This window comes from Micromesistius poutassou (genome assembly GCF_964030765.1).
Source record: "Micromesistius poutassou genome assembly, chromosome: 2".
NCBI classification, from domain to species: Eukaryota; Metazoa; Chordata; class Actinopteri; order Gadiformes; family Gadidae; genus Micromesistius; species Micromesistius poutassou.
Genome location: NC_140272.1, coordinates 22,212,575 through 22,236,570, shown reverse-complemented (window position 1 = coordinate 22,236,570; position 23,996 = coordinate 22,212,575). Strand labels below are relative to the sequence as shown.

General features: G+C 42.6%; 1 protein-coding gene across 1 annotated transcript in view; it reads left to right on the top strand.

Moving 5' to 3' along the window:
- The window catches only part of LOC311338261 (copine-5-like), a gene marked incomplete at both ends in the record, with an annotated part of 41,568 nt that overhangs the window by 8,778 nt on the left and 8,794 nt on the right, over positions 1 to 23,996 (top strand). The window contains 2 exons of the mRNA XM_084463489.1: positions 22,629 to 22,669; positions 23,029 to 23,075. Coding sequence (XP_084319615.1) covers positions 22,629 to 22,669; positions 23,029 to 23,075 — 88 coding nt within the window. The remainder of the gene's footprint in view (positions 1 to 22,628; positions 22,670 to 23,028; positions 23,076 to 23,996) is intronic.

Sequence of the window (23,996 nt, the reverse complement as noted above, 5' to 3'; positions counted from 1 at the left end):
ACAAACTCTGGTCTGTAGGGATCCTAGAGTATAAGTGGAAAAATCATTGACTGCTTGTTGTGGTCATCAACAACATGAGGTCCTGAAGTGTCACAGGAAAAGCCTGATTGGGATCAGTCTGAAACACAATGACCACGGATAAAATCAGTGCATCCAATCACCTAAACAGCCAGACATTACAAAACGCACTCACAAATCTGAGTATTGACATGATTTCCAGGCTGGTTGGAGTTGGATCGAAGCTGTGGCTTGTGTTGGCTCCTGCCGCTCTCTGAATGTCATGTTAGCCTCCCCAAAACCCACCAATAACTACAGCCAGCTGCTGTCACAGGTCAGGACCCTCCTCCAGAAGGTCACTTGGAACGTGTTAAGACAACTTCAGGAGCTTTTGCTCTCAGATGGCAAGTTTCAACACGTCTCAAGTCAACAACCTTTTGTTGGTGGTCGATTATCTGAACTGATAACAAAGTGAAGATGGCTAGCTGTTGTCAGTGGGGGGGAGGGGTCATGGAACATGGGGTGAGTGTGTGAGGGGGTTGGTGTGGTGGTCATTTGGCACTCTTGTCATAATGAACTATGGTTGAGAAGGTTATGACGGGATGGGGACGGTGATGGTGCATACAGATTTGTCATTGACAGCCACTGTCAGCTGAGAATGGTTTAAGGCCGCAATCTGTAGAGAATAATCAATCGTTATGGGTGTCCATTGTATTGGATATGTGGTTCACGACACATTAGCAACGAATACTTGAACTTGACCCTGTTAAAACATCTAGGTCGCTGAAAGCTAGAGAAACAATACAAGCATTATACAGTATGTATGTGGTTTAGAAATGTGTTAGAAACGGTTTTGAAATACGTGTGGTCACACCTTTTTTGGAATAACATTTAAAGCACTGAAAACACCAACAATACCAAATACATAGGATGGCTTAATTGTCTTTAGTAGTATTTTATAGTGAAACACATAGTAAATGTTAGTAGTGGTATATGAGTGAAATAGTAGACTTTCCATTCAGAAAATTCTATATTGTTCAACAATTTTATTATTAGGAATTTCTCAGAGGGTCGTAATGACAGATTGGACACCAACCACGGTCATGCTAGGGCTGCACTCTGACTGCATTGAGCACCTGGTCTAAGTTAAATCTGACTAAACGATAGTCGGATTTAATGAGGAAGAATAGAAAAGCAATTTAGGTAGGCTCACCCAGTTCATTTTAGCTTGACAGCTAATCCATAGCTTCAGCAGCAAAACAAAGAATAATAAACATAATTGAATTCTGTTGCCAGATTGTCATAATGGTACGGTAGAGTCCAGATATTCTCCAACAAGTCAGACGATTGAATATGCACAGCTCGTAACGAGCAGTCACACAAGCATTGACACTCTCCCGATAGCGACCTATATGTCACAGATCTTTTTTGTGATGAAACTGTGTTAAACATCTGCCAGGGCTAAATCAGCATACAGATGTGAGCCTATGAGAGCATCCTCTGTCTTCAACGTTCCTCCGCAGATCAGGAAGGAAATGAAAGAAGGGCTTACAGTCGTGACTGGGGACACGGACTCTTTCTCTCACTGTACACTATTTTATACATATTTTTTATATAGTGTACTGTGGGCACATTATATTGTTACGCCCCTCTAGACCACCACTGGCCTTGCAGTGGCAGTGCAATGGTCTTGGGGTGGTGCACAGGCACAATCAAGTTAATTGTGCACATCTGCGAAGGTGTGCTTATAAGCCATGCCTTGAGCCTCAGAAGGGGGCTTGCTTTCTCGTGACAACACAGGCCTAATCCAAGGGGACTTAATCACTTTTTAACACATGGAGCCCTATTTTAACTGTCTGAAACCAAGTAGCTTTGTGGGCGGATCTCTGGCGCTGTTGCTCTTATACTGGCGGATAAATGACTCTTGCGTCCGACACAAATCTAAAATGGGTTGTTCTGTGTGTTTTGGGTGTAAACTGCAATAAACCAATGAGAGTGCCATCTTCCATCTCCAAGAGCCAGCGCATTTGAACTCGACGAGTTGATATTTTGACAGCGCGTTTGCAGTCTCCACTGAGACTGTATGAATTTCAAACTTCAAATGGCTCAGTTTATGGCCAAATAATAGGCCTGATTCACACATGGAATAGCGTTTTATTCTACAACTTAAATACTCCTGTGGCTGCAACTGTGAGTCTATTTAATGATATATGGCAATACATTAACACCATTTGTTTCCAGTATTGTATACAGTGTTATGCATGAACTAGTTCTAAAGAACAAGTTCATTTTTCTATGAACTTTAAACTGTACTTAACATATTTCTAACTAAAGAACTTGAACTAGTTGAGTTTGTGACATTCTGAATTGATGCTTTGGTTGAGATGAAATGTTTATTGAATACAGTTAATGCCTTAGTTGTGATGAATGAAAAAGGTGTGCAAATAACATCCACAACAATTTTAGATGGTAGTGATGGGCAGCTAATAGAGGATTCATTTTAAAAGCAAGCACAGAAATATTCACTCCCAGTTTTTCCTCGGTTTCTAAAAGAACTGTTAATGAACTGAATATGAACATGAATTTATTCATTTTCTTTTGTATGAACTGAACTTTGAACTTGTTTATGTGAAGTGTGAACTTGCACAACACTGTCAAGTGTATCGACAACATCATGGCTTCCCACACTTGGAAAAGGGAAGGACTTGACCAGACTCTGATTTCACTCGTTCTTCAAATTTATTTGACCAGTAACCAACAAAGGTGAAAAACCTTTAAACACACAAAAAATAAAACAATGTAGGCCTAAATAAAGTTCAGTATTTTTCATCAAACACAAGTAAAACAAAGTACATTTAATTAGGGAAAAGGGCAGGTATAATTTAAACCTACATTAACCATTACTTCATTATTCATCAACCCAGGTAAATACTGTGTAAATTAGGCATTGACTAAACAGAAAGCCAGTTCTACTTTACAGAACCATTTACTTTTAAATAAACCTGTTTTTACCTTATGTTTTAACCTAGATCATTCTACACAGATTTTATACATGACATGAATTTCTACCACAATTTTAACTAAATACTAATTCTTTAACTTAAATCAAGCATTCTACTGTAGATTTGCATAACCATTTCTTAACAGAAATAGGCTACTCTTAGTCTTTTTATTCACAAACTAAACATTTAACCCTTGCACTTCCATAAAGCAAAATTCACTATATTCAAACTAATACTTAAGACACTCCATCAATGTACACATCTTCAAGGTTTATTAAAGAGTTGAAACTGATTAATAACTAAACAAAGAGCTTAGCCAATTGCAATGGCAGCCGCTAAGTTTACGCATGTACGCAATCTAATTGCGCTCACCTGCTGAGGCGCGCCGTGGAGTAGCACGCCCGCTGTTACGCGCATGTAGCAGCAAGGCCGCCGTCACATGCACGCGCAAGCACACCTCCAGGCAACATTGCCGCAACACTGTGTATACATTATCGTTATCGACTTGTGTTCATAATATGCATGTGTCCCCCCGTTAATATACATTGCCATGGACTGTAGTATGCGTTACGTGTTTAGCTTGCGTGTGTTTAAACAGATGGGTGCACACATATTGTTTCACTCATCACCCGCATTCATTCATTCTTTCAAACTCACGGTAAAACAATGTTTTCTCACGATCAAATACTATAATATTACTAACTACTAATATCAATCCTAAAAGTTATCAGCTTGTACACGATGTGTTTGCAGATGCATTGTTTTAAAAGTACAACTTCTTACCGCTGTATCAGCTGTTCTTTCCCAAATAATTTAACCAACGTTTTCATTTAGGCTACCATAAATTAAAATAAACTAGGATTAGGCTGGGATATACTTTGCTCCAATTATTTTTTATTATTATATATTTTAATGCATAGCATAGCCTACTACAGTGTTCATTCATACAGCCCCTATGGAAACAATTGTTTCCAAAATTCCACATTTCTATGCAATTTCACACATATGAACAATCTTTGCCATAATATTTAAATTAGGCAAACCGTTTGTATGTTTGTGCTGTGTATAGCCTACATGCCAAGAAATAATGACATGCATTGGAAAACAATAAAACATCACATTTAACAACACCCCAACACACTAAAACATACAGACACGCATGCACGCACATAGGGAAAGAGGCTGAAGGGAGGAGATGCTCAGATGCATAAAATCTAAAGATTGGTATGGAGAAGAGAGATAGAGAGAGAGATTGATAGAGAGAGAGAGATTGATTGAGAGAGATTCTGATGACCACATGGGAAACCACAGAAAAAGCTTGCCTGGATGATAGCCACCATGCACTGAAAGTCATTAACGTACTGCTGTGAGAGCTGACATAAACACGACACAAACATTCACAATAGTCTAAACCCTTTGTATGGGAATAATAGTATACATGTGTTTACTTTGCGTACACTAATCATAAAAACTAAACATAGCTAGTGCCACCAGGGATCTACACTCTCTCTCTCTCTCTCTCTCTCTCTCTCTTCTCTCTCTCTCTCTCTCTCTCTCTCTCTCTCTCTCTCTCTCTCTCTCTCTCTCTCTCTCTCTCTCTTCTAGCATGCAACACACACAGCAATGCTAGCAATTATATTATATTAGCAGTTATATTTTATGATCCTCTCTCTCTCTCTCTCTCTCTCTCTCTCTCTCTCTCTCTCTCTCTCTCTCTCTCTCTCTCTCTCTCTCTCTCTCTCTCTCTCTCTCTCTCTCTCTCTCTCTCTCTCTCTCCTAGCATGCATCACAGCACGCAACACACACAGCAATGCTAGCAAGCAGGATAAGTACTTTGTTTATTCAAGTTTGGATAAGTGATTGACAGCAGAGAGCGAGAGAGAGCATAAGAAGGTGAGCGAGGGCGAGATAAGAAGAGACGCAGAGATGGGGGGCAGCGGGCGAGAGAGGCAGAGATCGAGAGAGAGAGTGGGAGAGAGATAGAGAGAGAGAGAGAGAGAGAGAAATTACTTTAAAAAGAGCTTTATTGGCATGGAGAATAACACCTACACATTCAAAGCAGCTTCTACTCCATTCCATTCTATTCCTCATCCAGAGCGCTAGATAGAAAGGTGGAGATGGGGGTGGAGTGAGTGCTGTGTAGCTGTGTTGGAGGGGCTGGGGATGGGACAAGCTGGAAACCATTAGCTTCTAGCGTTCTAATGATAGCAGCCATTAGCTGCTCTCCCCCAGCTACTGTAGTGTACTTCTAGACAGGCGCCAGGGCATTCCTTCTCTTTTAAAGTTGGGCTTTGCTTTGCCTTAACTCCTGCTTCGCCCCAGAGCAGTAGACATAAACCAACACACGGTTTGGTCACTAGGGTAGGTTTGAGTCCATGAGTGTGCAGGAGACACAATTCAACAGGAATTGAGAAACAACACATTCTCGAGTTTGTCAAAAAATCGACGCCAGGGGTTTCGGTGTCAACTGCTCACGGTGCAAGTACCGCCTTTTAGGGTTAGGTTAAGGGTAGTAGTGGTTAGGGTAGTAGTGGTTAGGGTAGTAGTGGTTAGGGTTAGGGTAGTAGTGGTTAGGGTTGTGGTTAGGGTTAGGGTAGTAGTGGTTAGGGTAGTAGTGGTTAGGGTTAGGGTAAGGGTAAGGGTTACACACTTATCACTGTTGGCCGTGGAGGGATTACATTGTAATGAGTTGAAAACCCCCTGTGTGGAATGAAGACGCACAAGGACACCCTTTGCGTCAGCAGTTAACGCCAGAAGCCCCTGACCAAGCGTCGATTTTTGACCAACTTGGAGTGAGACTGCGTTGGAGGAACAGTTTGTTAAGAGTTAACAAAGTGGGGAGGCAAGGAGAGCCAGATAGGGTAGGATAGTGGTGACTTAGGTGTTGGACCCAACGGCCAAAGGATCCGGGTTTGATGCCTCCATCTCCATGTCTGCCGTTAGGGTTAGGGTTAGGGTTAACCCTGTAAGACAGCCCAGAGGAAGATGGCTTACCATCAGTAATCATTAATTAATTAATCATCCCAAAATAAAGCAGGCCGGGTTCTGCATATTACACGGCCACTTTCTAAAAAAATCAGTAATTGGACACAAAAAAAGACTGTCTCGATTTGTTAAATAATGAATTGCTTCCACTTAAAATATATTACGTTTGATTCAGTATTTATACCACAGCATTTTTGACCACTTGATTAACGGGACACCTCTCCTATTTAACAAATCATCAAATAAAGGAAACATTCCACTACAAATCCTACATTAACAATGGGCAAAATATAACTCTCGACCAGTAGTTTATTTGACAACGCAAACAATATATATTATATATATATGAATCCAATATATATATTTTATATTAATAATTTTATTTCAGCTTATTAAAGTGGATAAAAAAATGTTAAAGATGAAAGTAACTAATATCTAATCCTTTGTGGTTACCGTGGTACAAGGTAACAATTATGTTCTGGTAACAGGACAGCCCGGCTGTTTTACTATTACTTGTCCTATATAATCACTGCAAGAAACTTTGGATAAGAACAACTTAGAAGTAACTAAAATAGTTAAGGTAATAGTAGACTATTACGGCCTGTTACTGTAGCCAAAACAACAGTTCTGCAGCAAACACACTGTGTGTTAGATGAAGGGGGATGTCCTTGGCCCCGCAGCGGGTGGCTCTGAGATATTTCCTGAGATCTCTGCTACAGTAATCTCTTCTCTTGGAGTGGTTCAAACTGCTCAGCCCAGCAAAGGCCACTCCAGTGACCCGTGTAACTCTGTGTGATGCGGTCGCCACATTGAGCCAGCTCAGATATTACCAACAACAAACTAAAATGTTCAGTTGACTGTCAGTGTCACTGTTTCACTCTTCGCCAATGTGAATCAACATTAACTAATACACACATTTTTTCCTGTGTATTGCAGATGCTTAATTTAATGGGATAAGTGTCGCAAAAAAGAGAGAGTTTAACCTCTTCTAGTAATAATACAAAAATATCACTCCGGAACACCAATTAAACCGTTCAGAATTCAATATGCAGCACTTTAGTTGAAAGTGCTGAGAGCAGGATATCACCAGAGTGTGGATTTCACTTGTCACTTTCCACCCTGCACAACGTAATCCTCCTAAAGCCTGTCAGGAACCCTGTTCGGCTGCACCTCCTTTCCACTGCTATTATAAGCCTGGTTGACTCTAGCTGAGAATTAGCTGGCGTATGGCAGACTTCCTGTATATAAAGTACTCCACTCCCTCGCTCTCTTTCTCTCTCTGAAGTTTGGAAGAGTGAGCGCCTTGAAGAGAGTGCACCCATTGTAAGGCTGTGATAGATAATTGATCAACTTGGAACCTTATACACTCAATAACAGTGAATACTTCACTATTGGTGGCCTCAATGTCAAAATATTATTAGACTGGCTGGTATCTGGTTGGCTGATTGGCGATCTGATGGCTGATTATCTGGCTGTCTGATTATCTGTTGTTTTAGGAGACTAGTTGAAAATGGTTTACATACATACATACAGGTTGTGAGTTGATACAGGTATTCACTGGTTCCGAGTCGGGCTATTGGGTTGGGGCATTCAATGCTGTTGATGGCGCCCACACCTCACGTCACCTCACTGTGACACAAAATATATTTTATTCCTGCCTGAGATGGATGCTAGCAGAAGGTTATTTCAAAAGCAGTGAGAGAGCTGGCGTTCCGGTGTAGGAGACGAACACATCAAACCAACAATCTTTTGTTATTATTCTGCTGGTTTTTTACCAGTTTCATAATTCATGCAGAAATAGATTCTGGATATGAGGTTGATGTAGGATTTGTTATAGTGAGTGCACCCTAACCCACACATTGAAATAATATATGTTTGCTGACGGGAGCAGAGAGTTAAAATTTATTTTCTCTCGATACATAACCAACATTATAACAACATCGGTCAAATTGAACTATCGACTGGAGGTTTCGTTGACAACCCCTAGACATTATGCTCAGAGCAGTGGAGAAGAATATCTAAATAGAGATAAAAAAAACAATAACATTATAGATGAAAGTAACTGATCTAATCTATGTTGGTAACTGTGGTATCAACAGAATAAACCTCTCCAGGGTGTCCCGTTATTAGAAAATAATGTGTTACCACAGCTGATGTACATTACTTTCCAATAATTGGGAATGCAGTTGTAGTTTATTCCTAACATATGTAGAAAGAGAGAAAGTGTGAAAGAGGGACACAATATTCATAAATCATACTTTTCTCAGGGTAATGCCAGGCAGCAGAACGCGTGATACCCTCCGGTGACAAACAAGACACAATCCTTTCCTCAGAGAATGCTCCCGGGAACCGCTACCAGCCTGGAGGCTTTGGCTAGGCTGCTTCCAGGGGACAGGGGATGGCAAGTCTCCAGGCGGACCCCCCCACTAGCCTGAATTATTCAGCAGCCAATGGGAAAAACGATCCTGCTTGAATCAGCCTTCGATCTATAGCTCAAGCAGTGCCTCCATTCCTCTTCCCTACTCCCTCCACTGTCTGGAGGTTGGACATATTGGCTGGAGAAGGAGGAGAAGGTAGAGGTAGAGGTAGAGGAGGAGGAGGACAAAGGAGGAGGAGGTGGGGGAGGAGGAGGTCGGAGGCCTTGTGAGGTGATCCTAATTTGTGGTACGGCCGCTTTGCCGTGTGTGTGTGTGTGTGTGTGTTCGTGTGCATTTGTGGGTGTGTGCATCCATGTGTGTATTATTATTATTGTATTGTGTAATTTGAGTAAAAACACTGTTATCCCATGTAGACAGGACATAGACACAAAAAAAGACCACAGACAGGACAGCACGCAGCTGAGAGACGGCGTGTAAACGAGGCGGTTCGCGCTCTCCTTTCCTTGATTGTACCAGCAGCACGTTTCTGTTCTGCTCCTCTACCTCTCCTGCCTCCCTCCCTCTCACCACCTTTCCTCCATCATTAGCAACTCACCATATTCCCACTTATTTCTGCTACGCCCCCTCATTATTCGCATTACCTATGGCCTACTCCCCCCCCCCCCCCCGCCCCATCTGCTGAAATCAAACACAGTGTAGGGAAGCATTAGCGGCATAAATACTCCCATATAATCTGTTAATGGACAAACTGAGAACACGGGTTCCTTCAGATGTCTGGCTGCCCTGGGTCGTGGGACGTGCCTTACCTACGTACCTTTTTTCCTTTTCCAACTTGTTTTTTCTCCCTGCATTGACGGAGGGTCGGATTGTATATGAATGTATGCCTGAAAAGCCACTTGATTGAAATTCATGGCAGAGGAAATGTATTACACAAAGGAAGGAAACATTGTACATTTCCAGAGATTGCAATGGCAATAGCTGAGGGTCCAGATCAGATGTTTTGGGCGTGTTGTGAGAAGCACGCCTATTAAACATATCCTCAGAACCGGGCCACGGCGGACACGTTTAATATCCAACACACCACAGTGTCGCAGTCACACCGTGTGCAATAGAGCATCTACATTTCTAAGGCATCCCTCTCCTGCTCATCCTCCTCTTCGTTCTCCTCTTCCTCTCCTTCCCCAGGTTGGTTCCCCAGGGCAGCATCTCCTCATATTCATCTAAAGAGTGATTGAGCTGTAAGCTGGAAACTCAGCCTCTCCCCCCAGATGTGTTCTACATTCTGCTACTGCGTTTCTATTTGTGTGTGTGTGTGTGTGTGTGTGTGTGTGTGTGTGTGTGTGTGTGTGTGTGTGTGTGTGTGTGTGAGTGAGTGTGTGTGTGTGCTCCCCTTGGTGAATGCTGCTCCCTCCTCTCCAAGCCTCAACCATAGCTCACAGTGTACAGCCTCCTCTCACATCCCCTTATTCTAAATTGCTTTTGGTAGAATCCGGTGACTGAAGCCCAACACACACCGCAGCGCAGCGCCAAAAAGAACGCTCCCATTATTTCCGACGTACTAACACACACCGTCGGCCCCGCCCCACCGAGCTTCACGCCACTGTTCTATTCCTTAGCGTCGCCACGTGTGAAACAGCACTTTTTAAAAGCTACTTCGTACATCCCGGCTTGATACAAGGTCCTGTACATGTGGAGATTGTTGCTACAGTAGATGAATAATTCCACAATGCAAAATGGATGAGCAACGACAGTAAATAAAGTGACTCAACAAACAAAGTGCCCGACAGGACATAAGTAACTATGAATTAATGTGACGATCATTGTAAGCACAAACAGAGGATCATGGGCACCAGGGCCATATATGTAGTCATAAAAACAACTCGTATAACATAATGGTAGCCTATACCGACTAGGTTTGTTGATCTGCTGCTTTCATAACATAACCACAACGGTGCTGCAGCGGCGGTGTGTGGCCGGCTTGAGTCCATTGATCAGCGGCTAATTGTGGAGCAGTGAGTTTTGAGATGTTGTGCAGCGTGGCCCCGTGGGAGCAAGACTTCAATGTAGGCGGTGTGGACAGGATGGGAATTGACGTTGTGTGTGTGTGTGTGTGTGTGTGTGTGTGTGTGTGTGTGTGTGTGTGTGTGTGTGTGTGCGTGCGTGCGTGCGTGCGTGCGTGCGTGCGTGCGTGCGTGCGTGCGTGCGTGCGTGCGTGCGTGCGTGCGTGCGTGCGTGCGTGCGTGCGTGCGTGCGTGCGTGCGTGCGTGCGTGCGTGCGTGCGTGCGTGCGTGCGTGCGTGCGTGCGTGCGTGCGTGCGTGCGTGCGTGCGTGCGTGCGTGCGTGCGTGCGTGCGTGCGTGCGTGCGTGCGTGCGTGCGTGCGTGCGTGCGTGCGTGCGTGCGTGCGTGCGTGCGTGCGTGCGTGCGTGCGTGCGTGCGTGCGTGCGTGCGCGCGCGCGCGCGCGCGTGCGTGCGTGCGGGGGGTGTTTGTAAGCGTGATGTGCATATCTTTGGACGGGGTGATTGTTTTTGGAAAGATTTTTTACGGTTTCTAACTCGTTTCCGTCCTTCATCGATCCATTCTTCCCAGCGATGTGGGCTCTCAGCCGAGCTTACAAACATATTAGCAAAATAATTTCATTATGCGTTTGGTTGAAGTGGAAGTCTAGCTGTCGGTGTAACTCTGTGTTCATGTTTTTATTATTGATTTGGTTTGGAGTCAAATGTCGGCCAAACTCACTTATCATTTATATATTCTATTTTGGTTTTCCTAGGGTTTGTACCGATGAGAATCGACCCACATATACTGACCCACACACATTCTCTGTGTGTAGCTGCTGTAGAAGAAGGATGAGCCGAGCGGTCTTGCATGTTGAATGCATTCTTGGCAGCGCAGCAGCCTGCACTGCTTATGCAGGAGGAATGCATCTTGTTTACAACCTTTGGCATTAGAAGTAGAGTCATTTACCAACTTTTCAGGATGTTAGTTTCTCAATTCCTGTCTTATCTCCTGCCCCATTGACCGGTCAAAGTGTTGCTGCATGGTATTTTAATTATTGTGCATGGTGGGAAGTTATCGTAATTTATGCTTTGCTGTTTATTCCATTAATCCATGTCCAGGCTGAGTCATTTAGATGTTATTTTTAAGTTGTAGTCAAATAATGGCAATTATTCAAATGACAATTAAATCACACACACACACACACACACACACACACACACACACACACACACACACACACACACACACACACACAACATCACTGTTGCAGTCTAAACTAAACTAAACTTCCATTGTTGATTTGCTTTCATGACATATGACAGCATGTCATATGTCATTATAGGTAGAAGCTTTTGTATTTGTATTCTCTTTTCTCTGGAGCAAACTAGGAAATGTTGTGAGCGTGGGAGGCAATGCTGTCATGAAATGTGTCAAAAAGGATGTCCTCTACTCCGCAATTATTTTACGCAGCAAATGTTTGGTTTCTTGAATGGAGTTTCCTTGATGTAATGCACAAATTATTTTCATGAGCAAAATCCGATGATGTTTTCGAAATCCCGATTTTAGAGTGATGTTTAAGGGACAGACTCAATCTCGATTATTTTATTTTGTGTTTTACTAGTGCACTTTATGCCGGTGAAAAATATCCTTTGGAGTGCCAATTTCCCACCGTATTTCTAACAAGAAGCTCTCCATTCAGAGCATAATAAGTGATCTCTGTCAAGGACTCATCACTCTGTGGGCCGCCACAAGTTTCACTAATTAGCTCTCACTAGTTTCTCTACATTACAATTCCTATGAAAAATTTAGAGTCATGGTTTCAACCATGACTCCTCTGACAATTCCTTTCATGGCAAAAGAAAGTGCTTCACTTGAAGCACACTGAACAAGGCACACCAAGACATCCTTCAGAGAGAGTGAGAGAGAGAGCGAGAGAGAGAGAGAGAGAGATAGACCTCCATCCCAAAGGTAGGAGTTCAGGGAAGCAGTCTAATTATTTTGGCTTGTGTCAGCTACCACAGAAAACACTGAGCGGGGGCTGTGTGTGTCTGTGAGAAGTGATTGTTTGTTCCCCCTGTGTGATGTGAGGAGGGAGCCGTTCCACCCAGCCTCCCTCCTCTGTGGGCTCCATAACCTCATTCCTCGTCACCCCCTCGCTTCTGTGCCATTGCTTGTTTCATTTACTTGGTTATGTTGTTCATTATTTCATCAATTAATTCTCCATGCTCATCATTCGCTCTTTAATTGATTCTTTTGTTTGTTCCTTCATTTGTTCTGTCAGTCTTTCATTCACGGATTCATTTGTTCTTTCATTCATATTTTTGCACTTTAGTTTCTTTCTTTCATTTGTTGGTTTGTTCTTAAGTTTCTTCCTTTATTATTTTCTTCTTAATTCTAATTATATACTTTCTCTCTCTCTCTCTCACTCTCTCAACACACACACACACACACACACACACACACACAGACACACACACACACACACACACACACACACACACACACACACACACACACACACACACACACACACACACACACACACACACACACACACAAGCATTTCCATTTTCAAATCCAAGGTATTTTCGCTACCTGGCTCCTGCAAACATAATTTACATAAGCAAGCATTTGTTTTTGTGAGATTTCCTGCTAAACCTCTTGGCATTTCAATTTGGTATGAATTTGAGATGGTAAAAACCAATTTAAGTAGTTCATGTTACAGCATAAATGACATTTAAATCAATTCTTTGCATTAAACATTTTGTTTGTCAGACTTCAACTCATGTATTTTCTATTGTACTTATGTCAGGTATTTGTATGCTTGTTTGTGTGCCCACACAACATTGCGACAGTGCGGGATGTGTGTGGCTGTCTGTGCATAGTCAGACAACTATTTCCTTTATTTTCCTTTTGTCTGAAGTGTTGTAGAAGTGAGGGAGGAAAACTTCTGGTATTGTGTTGCGAATTCGGGCCAAGCCTGATGTTGACTTGGGGCTGGTGGGTGGGAGAGTGGCATATGGTTATGCTGCTATGTTACGGGCCTTGTACTTGGCACAGGTTATAAGAAGAACGCTTTGAAGAGTTTCTACAGATCTATTTTTAACAGGCATGCCGTGGTTAACATTCGTTACACTCTCTGGTGGAGGCTTTGAGTGAGGGACGCGGGGGCACTTGCCCTCGTGAACGAGAAGCCTCGGCTGATCTAGTGTGCCTAGTGTCATTAAGTACAGTCGGTTGGTAGTAGTCTACCTCCACCCAACAACCACTGATCAGATTCCTATTAGCCACAGGCAGCAGCAGAGCAGACCGAATCTGCATTACGCATTCATCCAGATGTTTTTCAATCCCCAGCCACTGTAAGCGAGCTTCAGATTCATCAAACCATGATGGATGGATTTGTTCCTCTCCTACCCCACTAAACCCATGTGCTGTAAGTCCCGCCCCCACTAAACCCATGTGCTGTAAGTCCCGCCCCCTCTCTTACCCCACTAAACTCATGTACTGTAAGTCCCGCCCCCTCGTACCCCACTAAACCCATGTGCTGTAAGTCCCGCCCCCTCTCTTACCCCACTAAACTCATGTACTGTAAGTCCCGCCCCCTCGTACCCCACTAAACCCATGTACTGTAAGTCCCGCCCCCACTTAACCCATGTGCTGTAAGTCCCGCCCCCTCTCTTACCCCACTAAACTCATGTACTGTAAGTCCCGCCCCCTCGTACCCCACTAAACCCATGTACTGTAAGTCCCGCCCCCACTTAACCCATGTACTGTAAGTCCCGCCCCCTCTTACCCCACTAAACCCATGTACTGTAAGTCCCGCCCCCACTTAACCCATGTGCTGTAAGTCCCGCCCCCTCTTACCCCACTAAACCCATGTACTGTAAGTCCCGCCCCCACTTAACCCATGTGCTGTAAGTCCCGCCCCCTCTCTTACCCCACTAAACTCATGTACTGTAAGTCCCGCCCCCTCGTACCCCACTAAACCCATGTACTGTAAGTCCCGCCCCCACTTAACCCATGTACTGTAAGTCCCGCCCCCTCTTACCCCACTAAACCCATGTACTGTAAGTCCCGCCCCCACTTAACCCATGTGCTGTAAGTCCCGCCCCCTCTTACCCCACTAAACCCATGTGCTGTAAGTCCCGCCCCCTCTTACCCCACTTAACCCATGTACTGTAAGTCCCGCCCCCCTCTTACCACACTAAACCCATGTACTGTAAGTCCCGCCCCCTCTCACCCCACTAAACCCATGTACTGTAAGTCCCGCCCCCACTTAACCCATGTGCTGTAAGTCCCGTCCCCTCTTACCCCACTTAACCCATGTACTGTAAGTCCCGCCCCCACTAAACCCATGTACTGTAAGTCCCGCCCCCTCTTAGCCCAGAGAGGCCAAGAGAGGGGCGGAGCTTCGCTTCCAGTCAGAAGAAAGTCTAGCAATGGCAAAAAGTGAAATGCCCTGAACTGAAATGAGGATAAATTAATATCTCCCTAAACTGTTTTTAATAGGACTTATTACATAAGCTCTGATACAATCCACCCCCCTCAGGCTTTGTATTTCTTTGCAGGAAGATATTCATAAAATGAGTAATGAGAACATTTCCTTCAACTTTCTCAAAAAAAAAAGTAGCCAAAGAAACAAAATACCCGTAGAACTATGTCTGGAAATGAGCCTCATGATCCCAGAACGACAAAAATCATAAAGGAAGCACTACCCATGTTCCTCACTAATCTGGAAGTATCTGCGCCGCCCATCAAATGTTTACACAAAATAACATGAACATGAACATCATTTATATCAAATGCTCTCTGGCTGTTTCCCTAGAATTGTTAGCCCTAAAACTTTTGTCCTAGAACTGTTAGCGTAGAACTGTTGGTCGAGTCTTGGCGTAGGATTGTTGCACTATAATTGTTGGTCTTGGATTGTTCTATTGTTGGGCTACAATTAAACAATTGGAGACCAACAATAGAACAATAGTTTAGCCTTGGAGGCTGCAGCTTAACTTTTCTGAAATAATTCAGGCTACAGTGCTTTACATTACATTTAGGCCTACATTTCTCCTTTCTAGAGGAGAACGTCTCGTATAAGGCTCGCTGACGTGTTTCCCACACATTTCCACTTTAATTAGCCACTACAACTCTACCCAGCCCGTTTCTATGTATCCCAATGAGCCTAATTGTGGTCACACTGATTGATGGCATCTTTTAAGCAGGCTTGCTAAGGTCAAGCAGATGTGTTTGATTGGGAGGATGACAAAGGAAGGTCATGGCGGTCATCAAACCCGCCACCATCTTGCCGCGGGGTAACCACCCACCTGAATGAACGTTGATGGGACAGAAGTCGTTTCCCAGTCAAAATCACTCTAAAACGCCTTATTTTTAAGCAATCTTCAAGCTGGTTGGTTTCTAGTGTTCGTGGTAATGATAATAAAAAGAAATTAAAAAAATTATATATATTTTTTTACTATCAACACACGTCTGAGGTATGTCAGAAACCAACCCGCTTTAAGATTGCTTAAAAATAAGGCGAATTAGAGTGATTTAGACCGGGAAAGGACCTCTGCCCTGTCGACGTTCATTCATACCCCGCGGCAAGATGGCGGCATTGTTAACGCATGCTTAGAAACCGAATGCGATATCTAGTCAGTATATATATCTATGATATCTAGTCAGTATATATATCTATGATATCTAGTCAGTATATATATATCTATGATATCTTGATATCTAGTCAGTATATATATCTATGATATCTAGTCAGTATATATATATCTATGATATCTAGTCAGTATATATATATCTATGATATCTACTCAGTATATATATCTATGATATCTAGTCAGTATATATATCTATGATATCTAGTCAGTATATATATATCTATGATATCTAGTCAGTATATATATATCTATGATATCTAGTCAGTATATATATCTATGATATCTAGTCAGTATATATATCTATGATATCTAGTCAGTATATATATATCTATGATATCTAGTCAGTATATATATCTATGATATCTAGTCAGTATATATATCTATGATATCTAGTCAGTATATATATATCTATGATATCTACTCAGTATATATATATATATATATATATATATATCTATGATATCTAGTCAGTATATATATCTATGATATCTAGTCAGTATATATATCTATGGGTAAAACCCACAAGGACTACATCTTTGTGTGTAGTGTTAACCCATATTTAACCAAACAGGAATCTATCATACTTTTTTTAATGTATGGATTTGTTTTTTTTGTTTATTTTTTCCCTTTGGTAAGGATTTTATTTTATTAAAAACTAGAACTGAAAATAGATCATCTTCATTACCATTATTATTATTTTTTGCATCGATGTGTTGATGGAGGCTAGTTCACAAGGTTCATAAGGTATTGAACATATGTGGATGGATTTTGTCAGTATAAGGGTCCAGGAAAGAGCATTTTAAAGGTTAAAGCTACTGATAAGTAGTAGGATTTGAGGGTTGAAGAGAGCGAGAGAGAGCAAGAGAGAGCGAGACAGAGTGAGAGAGAGCGAGACAGCAAGAGAGAGCGAGACAGAGCGAGACAGAGCGAGAGAGCGAGACAGAGCGAGAGAGAGCGAGAGAGCAAGACATAGGGAGAGAGAGCGAGAGGAGTGAGAGAGAGCGAGAGAGCAAGAGAGAGCAAGAGAGAGCGAGACAGAGCAAGAGAGAGCGAGACAGAGCAAGAGAGAGCGAGACAGAGCAAGAGAGAGCGAGACAGAGCGAGAGGAGTGAGAGAGAGCGAGAGGGAACAGAAAACATGGTTAATAACCCTCTCCCTAATTCACCTCCTTTTCTTATGTTCAAATCATAGCTCTTATATCTCACAGACCCTTTTTGAGTTGAACGCAGAGAGTTTCAACATAAAACTCATAAAACAAGTCATAATTTGCATTAATATATTCATTTGACCTTACTCTTACTCATTTATATTGCAATCAGGCCATTTTGAGTTGAAAACTTTTCCATGTGGGAAAACTAATTAGGTTACCGAAAACACTGTATATTTATCTGAACTGGCTGGACCAGATCGTCACGGTGACTTATTACAGGGGCCCTATTATGTCTTCTTCTTGCTCACCCTGTTTCCAGAGAAATAAGAAATATGGTCATTAAAAGTAGAGCTACGGTCACTGCTTCTGTCGTGTCCTTTATGCTTACAAAGTGGTAAAAAGGTCACTTTGGGCTTCTCATTGAGCCACATCCAAAACACTGTTCTCCCTCCAGTGCCCGTAACAACAGTGAGTTATTTGTTTCAACGTGCTTACGGTGAAAACCACAAAACACAACGCCGACTCGTTTCTGAAATGTTATTTATTTTCCGTGATCAGTGTCAGCAAAGATCAACCCCGAGACGTTAAGAACCTCGAATCATTCCAGGTTGCGTCGTTGCGCCCGTCACTTGTCCATCCAGGCGGAGGGAACGATCTCTCCAGCTGCTGACAAAGACAGTCAAGCAGAGTGACACGTGCTAACCCAAAGGCTGCTAATGCTAAGGCCTCCTTAAGGAGCTCGTGACCGTCTGAATGTTACCAAATCTCCATGTGCAGAATACAAAGCAACTATCTAGTGCTATTCTAGTGCCTTGTGTGTGTGTGTGTGTGTGTGTGTGTGTGATTGGTCTTGGTATTTGTGCATTTGTGTGTGTTTTTGTGTATTTGATCATTTGTTTCTGTGTGTGGACGTGGTGTTTGAAAGCGTGCGTTTTGTGTGTTTGTCACTGTTTGTGTGGACGTACGTGTGTTGTGTGTGTGTGGGTGGCACGGAGAGAAGCGGACTGTAAGATTGATATGCTGTTCAGTGCTCTCACTGAGCTGATGCTGTCTGTCCCGTGTACCAGAACAAATCGCTTAGAGAGCCAGACACTCAGACAATCACAAAGACATTCCTATCCCAGTGTGTCCTGTGAGACAGATTCCTCATCCACCTAATAAAAAAAATCACAATGGTTAAACTGGTTATTATTGAAATCTGCATCGCAGATCTGATTTTGTTCTCTTTTGATGTCCACAGTGGAACATGTGGAAAAATATGGGAAATTATCATATCATCAAAGAGTGACCTTGAATGTTTTTTTTTTATATCAAACTCTTCTATAAAGTGCTGGTATACGATGATGATGCTATGACAGCTTTGAGACGGCGTTGTGAGCACGCTCCCCATCTTCACGATCCATCTTCACGGCAACAGAACAGGATCTCTGTTCGTTGAGTGCCTGCCATGGAATGAAAACGGAGTTTCTACTGACTGCGTGCGTAAGACAGAAATAGGAACAAAACGTCAAGATGTCTTTCTTGTGGCTGCCGTGACCTGGACCACGTAGTGAGACAGGAGGTGTAATTGTGTTGGGTACACTGCAACCTTTGACTCGCCATATGAAAAGGGCATTCGTGATAGAGAGGTAGCGCGCCAAATGTGGAGGAGAAACGAAGGCAGAGATGACCAGGACAGCAATACATCTATGAAAAAAGGTTCAACTTAAAAAAAAATAAAAGCAGTGAACGAGAACACTGTGGGAAATGATTAACTATTTACAAGTGCAAAAACGCCAACATATTCTATTATTATATTTATATTGTATTATATATATTTTGCTGACCACTTGTTTTTTATCCCGACAAAAGCCTCGCAAGGAAAGTTCCTCTGCTACTTTCTCATAGATCGCACCATCTTTCATCGTCTTTGTTAAATGCAACTGCATCACCTTATCTCCCATGATGGTCAGCAGCTCGCGGATTTCACCGTCTCTCCAGTTAGAACTACTCATGTTGCTACGTCATCAACACCTCTACCCAAGTCCCGCCCCTGGTACCACGATGCCGTCTAATCGCATTTACATGAAACTGAGACCCCCAATATGTGCAATATGTGTAACTTCTGTGTCTGTGTGCGGGATACCTCAAAGCACAGATTTGTCCAGGGCTCGTGAGGATTGTTGGGAAACCTCCCCCAGCCGTCGACCTAACTTTCACAAGGGGCCTTGTGGGGTGTGTTCGGACTTAACTCAGTCCAGCCAATCGGCTCTGTCCAAGCCAGGCCCACTTATATCTGGTGGAGGTCTGCTAAGCACATTTTGAAGTTACATTCAATTCCTACATTAAATAAGATATAATAAGAGATAATAATTCATCTCAAAAAGTGCACGAATCATTTGAGTACATGACATTGATCAAATAGGCTGACTGCTTTAAGTGCAATGAAGAGTGTTAACATTTTTTTTTCATGGGCTAATATGCAGACTGTACAGATGAGTGTTCAGTGAAGATGGGAAGGGTGTCGGCTGTCCTGATGTCAGTGGGGAGCTCATTCCACCATTGTGGAGTCAGGACAGCAAACAATCCAGATTATGTTGAGTGACAGATAGGGGCTCCTCGTAGTGATGGAATAACAAGCTGTTTGGCAGTCATGGAGCATGGTGGACAGGCTGGGGTGTAAGGTTTGACCATGTAATGGATGTAGGATGGGCCAGAGCCATTTGCAGTACGGTAGGCAAGTACCAGTGCCTTAAATTGGATTTGAGCAAAAGCTGGTGGCCTGGTGCAGGGTGCAGAGGAGTGGTGTCGTTTGGGGCAAACTTGGGAAGGTTCCAAGCCAGGTTGCTGCATTTTGAATGAGCTGCAGAGGAGGAATGGTACACGCAGGCAGACCGGCCAGAAGGGAGTTGCCGTAGTCTATATGCGAGATGACAAGAGCCTGACCCAAAACCTGCATGACCTTCTAGCTGAGGAACGGCTGTTTACCCCTGATGTTGTACAGCATGGAACTGTAGGAGGGACCGGTCGCAGCAAAATATCATTTAGTGCAGGATGGGCAACTGGCGTCCCGCCAAAAAAACCCCAGTATATATATTTTAAATAGTATTATTATTATTTATGGTTCTGCTAAAGGCCGTGATGCAACCACGATTTGCGCTATTTACCAACTATGCTCCTGTCAGCGAGCAACCATCAGAACTGCAGCTCGAACTCTGCGAGCTGCAGTCAGATCCGTTTTTTCAAGCAAAGCACAATGAGAGGGGAACTTCATTTGGGAGACTGCACCCAGAGGCACGTTTTCCACTCCAGAGGGGTTGTGCTCTCTCAATGACCAGCATGTTTGGGAGCACTTACATTTGTGAGAGCAGTTTTTTTCTCTTTTCAACTGATGCGGATTGGATGCACAAAGATTGACATTGATATTCAGTCTATTGTGCGCCAGCAGGCGAAACCACAAGTATCCCTTTAAGAGATGATTTACGCTACCTGCTGTGGGTGAGGTTGGGCACATACAGTATATGGGGAAAATGTGTCAATTCAAAAGTCAAGTGGGAGCAGAAATGCATTGAATATGATGCTAGTTGTTGCACTAAATGTTTTTCGGTGCCATCATTGAATGAGGACGTTTGTGAGCCCTCTGCACTGAAAAAAATACTAATCACTCAATCACTGTTCTTGTTTAGTTTAAAACAATCTTGTTGTATTTGTCGTTTAACAAGATGTCGACATCCGATTGGTTGAAGTGCACGTGATGTGGCCCCATGATGGTGATGATGACAAATGTTGGCCCTCTTTATCATGAAAGTTGCCCATCCCTGATTTCGTGTCTCACCCAGGTTCCTTGCTTTCCGAGTCGCAGGCACCAATAGTTATCAATATTGATGGAAAGGACTAGGATGGAAGAGGCCTTCCCTTCAAGGATATACATGTTTATTATAAATGGCATATATTGTCATTTAATTTATTTACATCCTTTTATTTATTTTCAAGCCAGAGTAAAGCGTGTCCGTTGGAAAGGTGTTTTGTGATTACATTTTCTATATTAATTGGGGTTTCGGAACTCAAGAGCAGCACGACAATGTAGAAATTTCAGAGGTCAGGTGAGATTCTGAAAGGAGAGTGTTTTTGATTGTACAACAAATAACACAAATATGGATGTGATCAGTGTGCCATTATATGAATCAGCAAGCTACAAACATGTTTCTATGGCAATACACTTGAACAACACACACACACACACACACCTTGATAGTATTAGTATTTTAAAGTAGACAGATAAGCTCACCATCACTACAGTTTGATTCAGTTTTCAAAATGCTTCCCCACCTCAGTAGACCTAGTTGATCATGGCTACTTAGCTCTCAATAGAAGCAGCAACATAGCCTATATCGTGAAGGAAAATAGCTGAAGGAGAGTGGTTACCACCAGCTGGTAAAATAAATGCTAAATGTAAAATAGATACTTATTCAATATACCACATGACAAAAGACTAGATTGATTTCTGTTCAAATACAACATTATGGCAGCTTCTTCAATGTCTTCTATGATCTCCAACATAGCAAGCTATGCTATTTTCTCTCTGTTACTAAAATAATAGTGGTACGTTGAAAAACCAGACTCCTCCAACCTGTGAACCTTCTACTCTGCTCCAAACTAATGTCTTGTTCTTTTGGAGTCGTCAATGGGCCTATTGGGAGGCGTTAGTGTACCCTCTTATTACGGATTACGGATACGGCCAAAGTATACTACTCCAGACTTTATTAGTCCTTAATGTGCAAAGTGAACAATGTACAAAGTAAATAAGGTGCAAAGTCAAACCAGGAAAAGTGATTCCGGAAATGATTTTGTTAGAGGACCAATCACAGCCCTTGCCGTCTCCATCCGTCTCCGTTGCCTGGACGGATAGTTAAAAAATATTGGATGCGCACGTAGAGCTACGGAGAGGGTCTCCGACAGGCTCTCCGTCGACGGAGAAGGCTCTCTGTGTCTATGTACAGCACTTTATGGAATACTATAAATCCACCTTTAGTGTTTTGGTTTTGATGGTGGCTAACCCCAAGGTGAAGCTCTTTCTGGACAGCTGTTAATGATGAGGGCTGTGTCCAAGAGAGGTACAACTTGGTGTGTGGCGCATTTGATATACAACCTCACTGTTTATAACGCTCAGACTCATCGACGCATACGTTCAACACCTCCCCTTCCTTCAGATAAGGGTTCACTTACATTTTAAGCGAGTCTCAATCCCTGTTACAAATGCTTGAACACCGCTACTGCTTATAACTGCACAACCAGTTCATGCTAGTTGGTGATAAGCAACTTACAGGTCTTAAAACAAGGAGAGTACATTTGATATGTGCACTTTGTCCTCAATTTAGCTGAGTAGCTCAACATTTCCTCTACATGATATTTCCATATTGGGGATATATTTAGATGGCATGTTGACACTCTCTCTTCTTCAATCCTTTCTTTTCCAGGAACCTGTTGGATAAAGACACATTCTCTAAATCAGACCCTTGTGAGTATGTTTCTATTTTACGTAGCTCTGACGTGCTTCTTTTGCACTTCCACCTCTCTATAGTGCACTATTTATTTTTTTTGCCTCAAGTGCTGAATGTCTACTGTGCACCTCTTGGGATGGAGACAGGAGTGTGTGTGTGTGTGTGTGTGTGTGTGTGTGTGTGTGTGTGTGTGTGTGTGTGTGTGTGTGTGTGTGTGTGTGTGTGGCTCAGAGCATCTGGTCTGTTTGTTCTGTGGGCCAGTGCTAATGCACTCATATTGATCATCCATTTTGGATTCTACCAGCTCCTCCACTCTGCTGGGTGTTCTCACTAAATCATCACCTGTTTGTTCTTTCTTTCTTTTATTCCCTCCCAGTGTGTGTGCTCTACACCCAAGGAGTGGAAACGAAGCAATGGAGAGAGGTGAGGCTGCAAAAAAACGCTGTTTACCAATTTTTTTTCTTTCGTATTTGCAGGATCTACATTCTGAACACATTCATGTTGATAATAATTATGTGTTTTTTTCTGGTTTCTTTTGCATTTGTGTACACCAATTAGACAATCAAGTCATTCTGAATTGATTGGCCTTCTCGTCTCATGCTCTAATGACATCACCGCTAGACGCGTGCACTTATGACATCACAAGAAATGTTTACTTAGAGAGTCCTGAGCATACAGATGTTGTACGTAATGTTCTCATACACAATATCACAATATGGGCTCAACTCGTCCGGAAGGCGTCCAGCAACCTTTGCCCAAGAACTCTGAAGGACGGACAATAGGGACTCCAAAGACTAAAAACATAAATGTATATTGTGATTATGGTAAATCTGGTTTAGTGGCAGTACACAAATTCAAGTCTCTATTCCTACAAAAACCTGCATGAGAGGCCATGTCCACTGTCTAGTTCTAAATTTCTTTGGTTATATTAATAATAACTGTATAATGAATGTTATAAATGCATTGCATATTTTATTATACAGTGTGCCTTAACGGTATATTACTGTTTTTGTATCCTTGACAAGACATTTTTTTTGGTTTTATACAATATTATTGAATGTTTAAAAACAATTTACTATAGTGTTAATTTTTACATAAATTGCTTGCATATCAGTTATACATTGTCCATGTGAACATGTATCCATCTCTCTTTTTAAAGTATGCAATGTAGTCTCAACATTGAAAGAGTCCTTCGGTGGCAAAACGCAATACCCATGCTTGCCATGTTTGTTCCCCCTCCAAAAAAGATGAACACAATGCTAGCTTTATGAAGGAGAAAGCGACCTGTGAGTACGTTTGTGTGTATCCTGTTGCTCTATGCACTTCTGCTGATAAAAAAAGTAT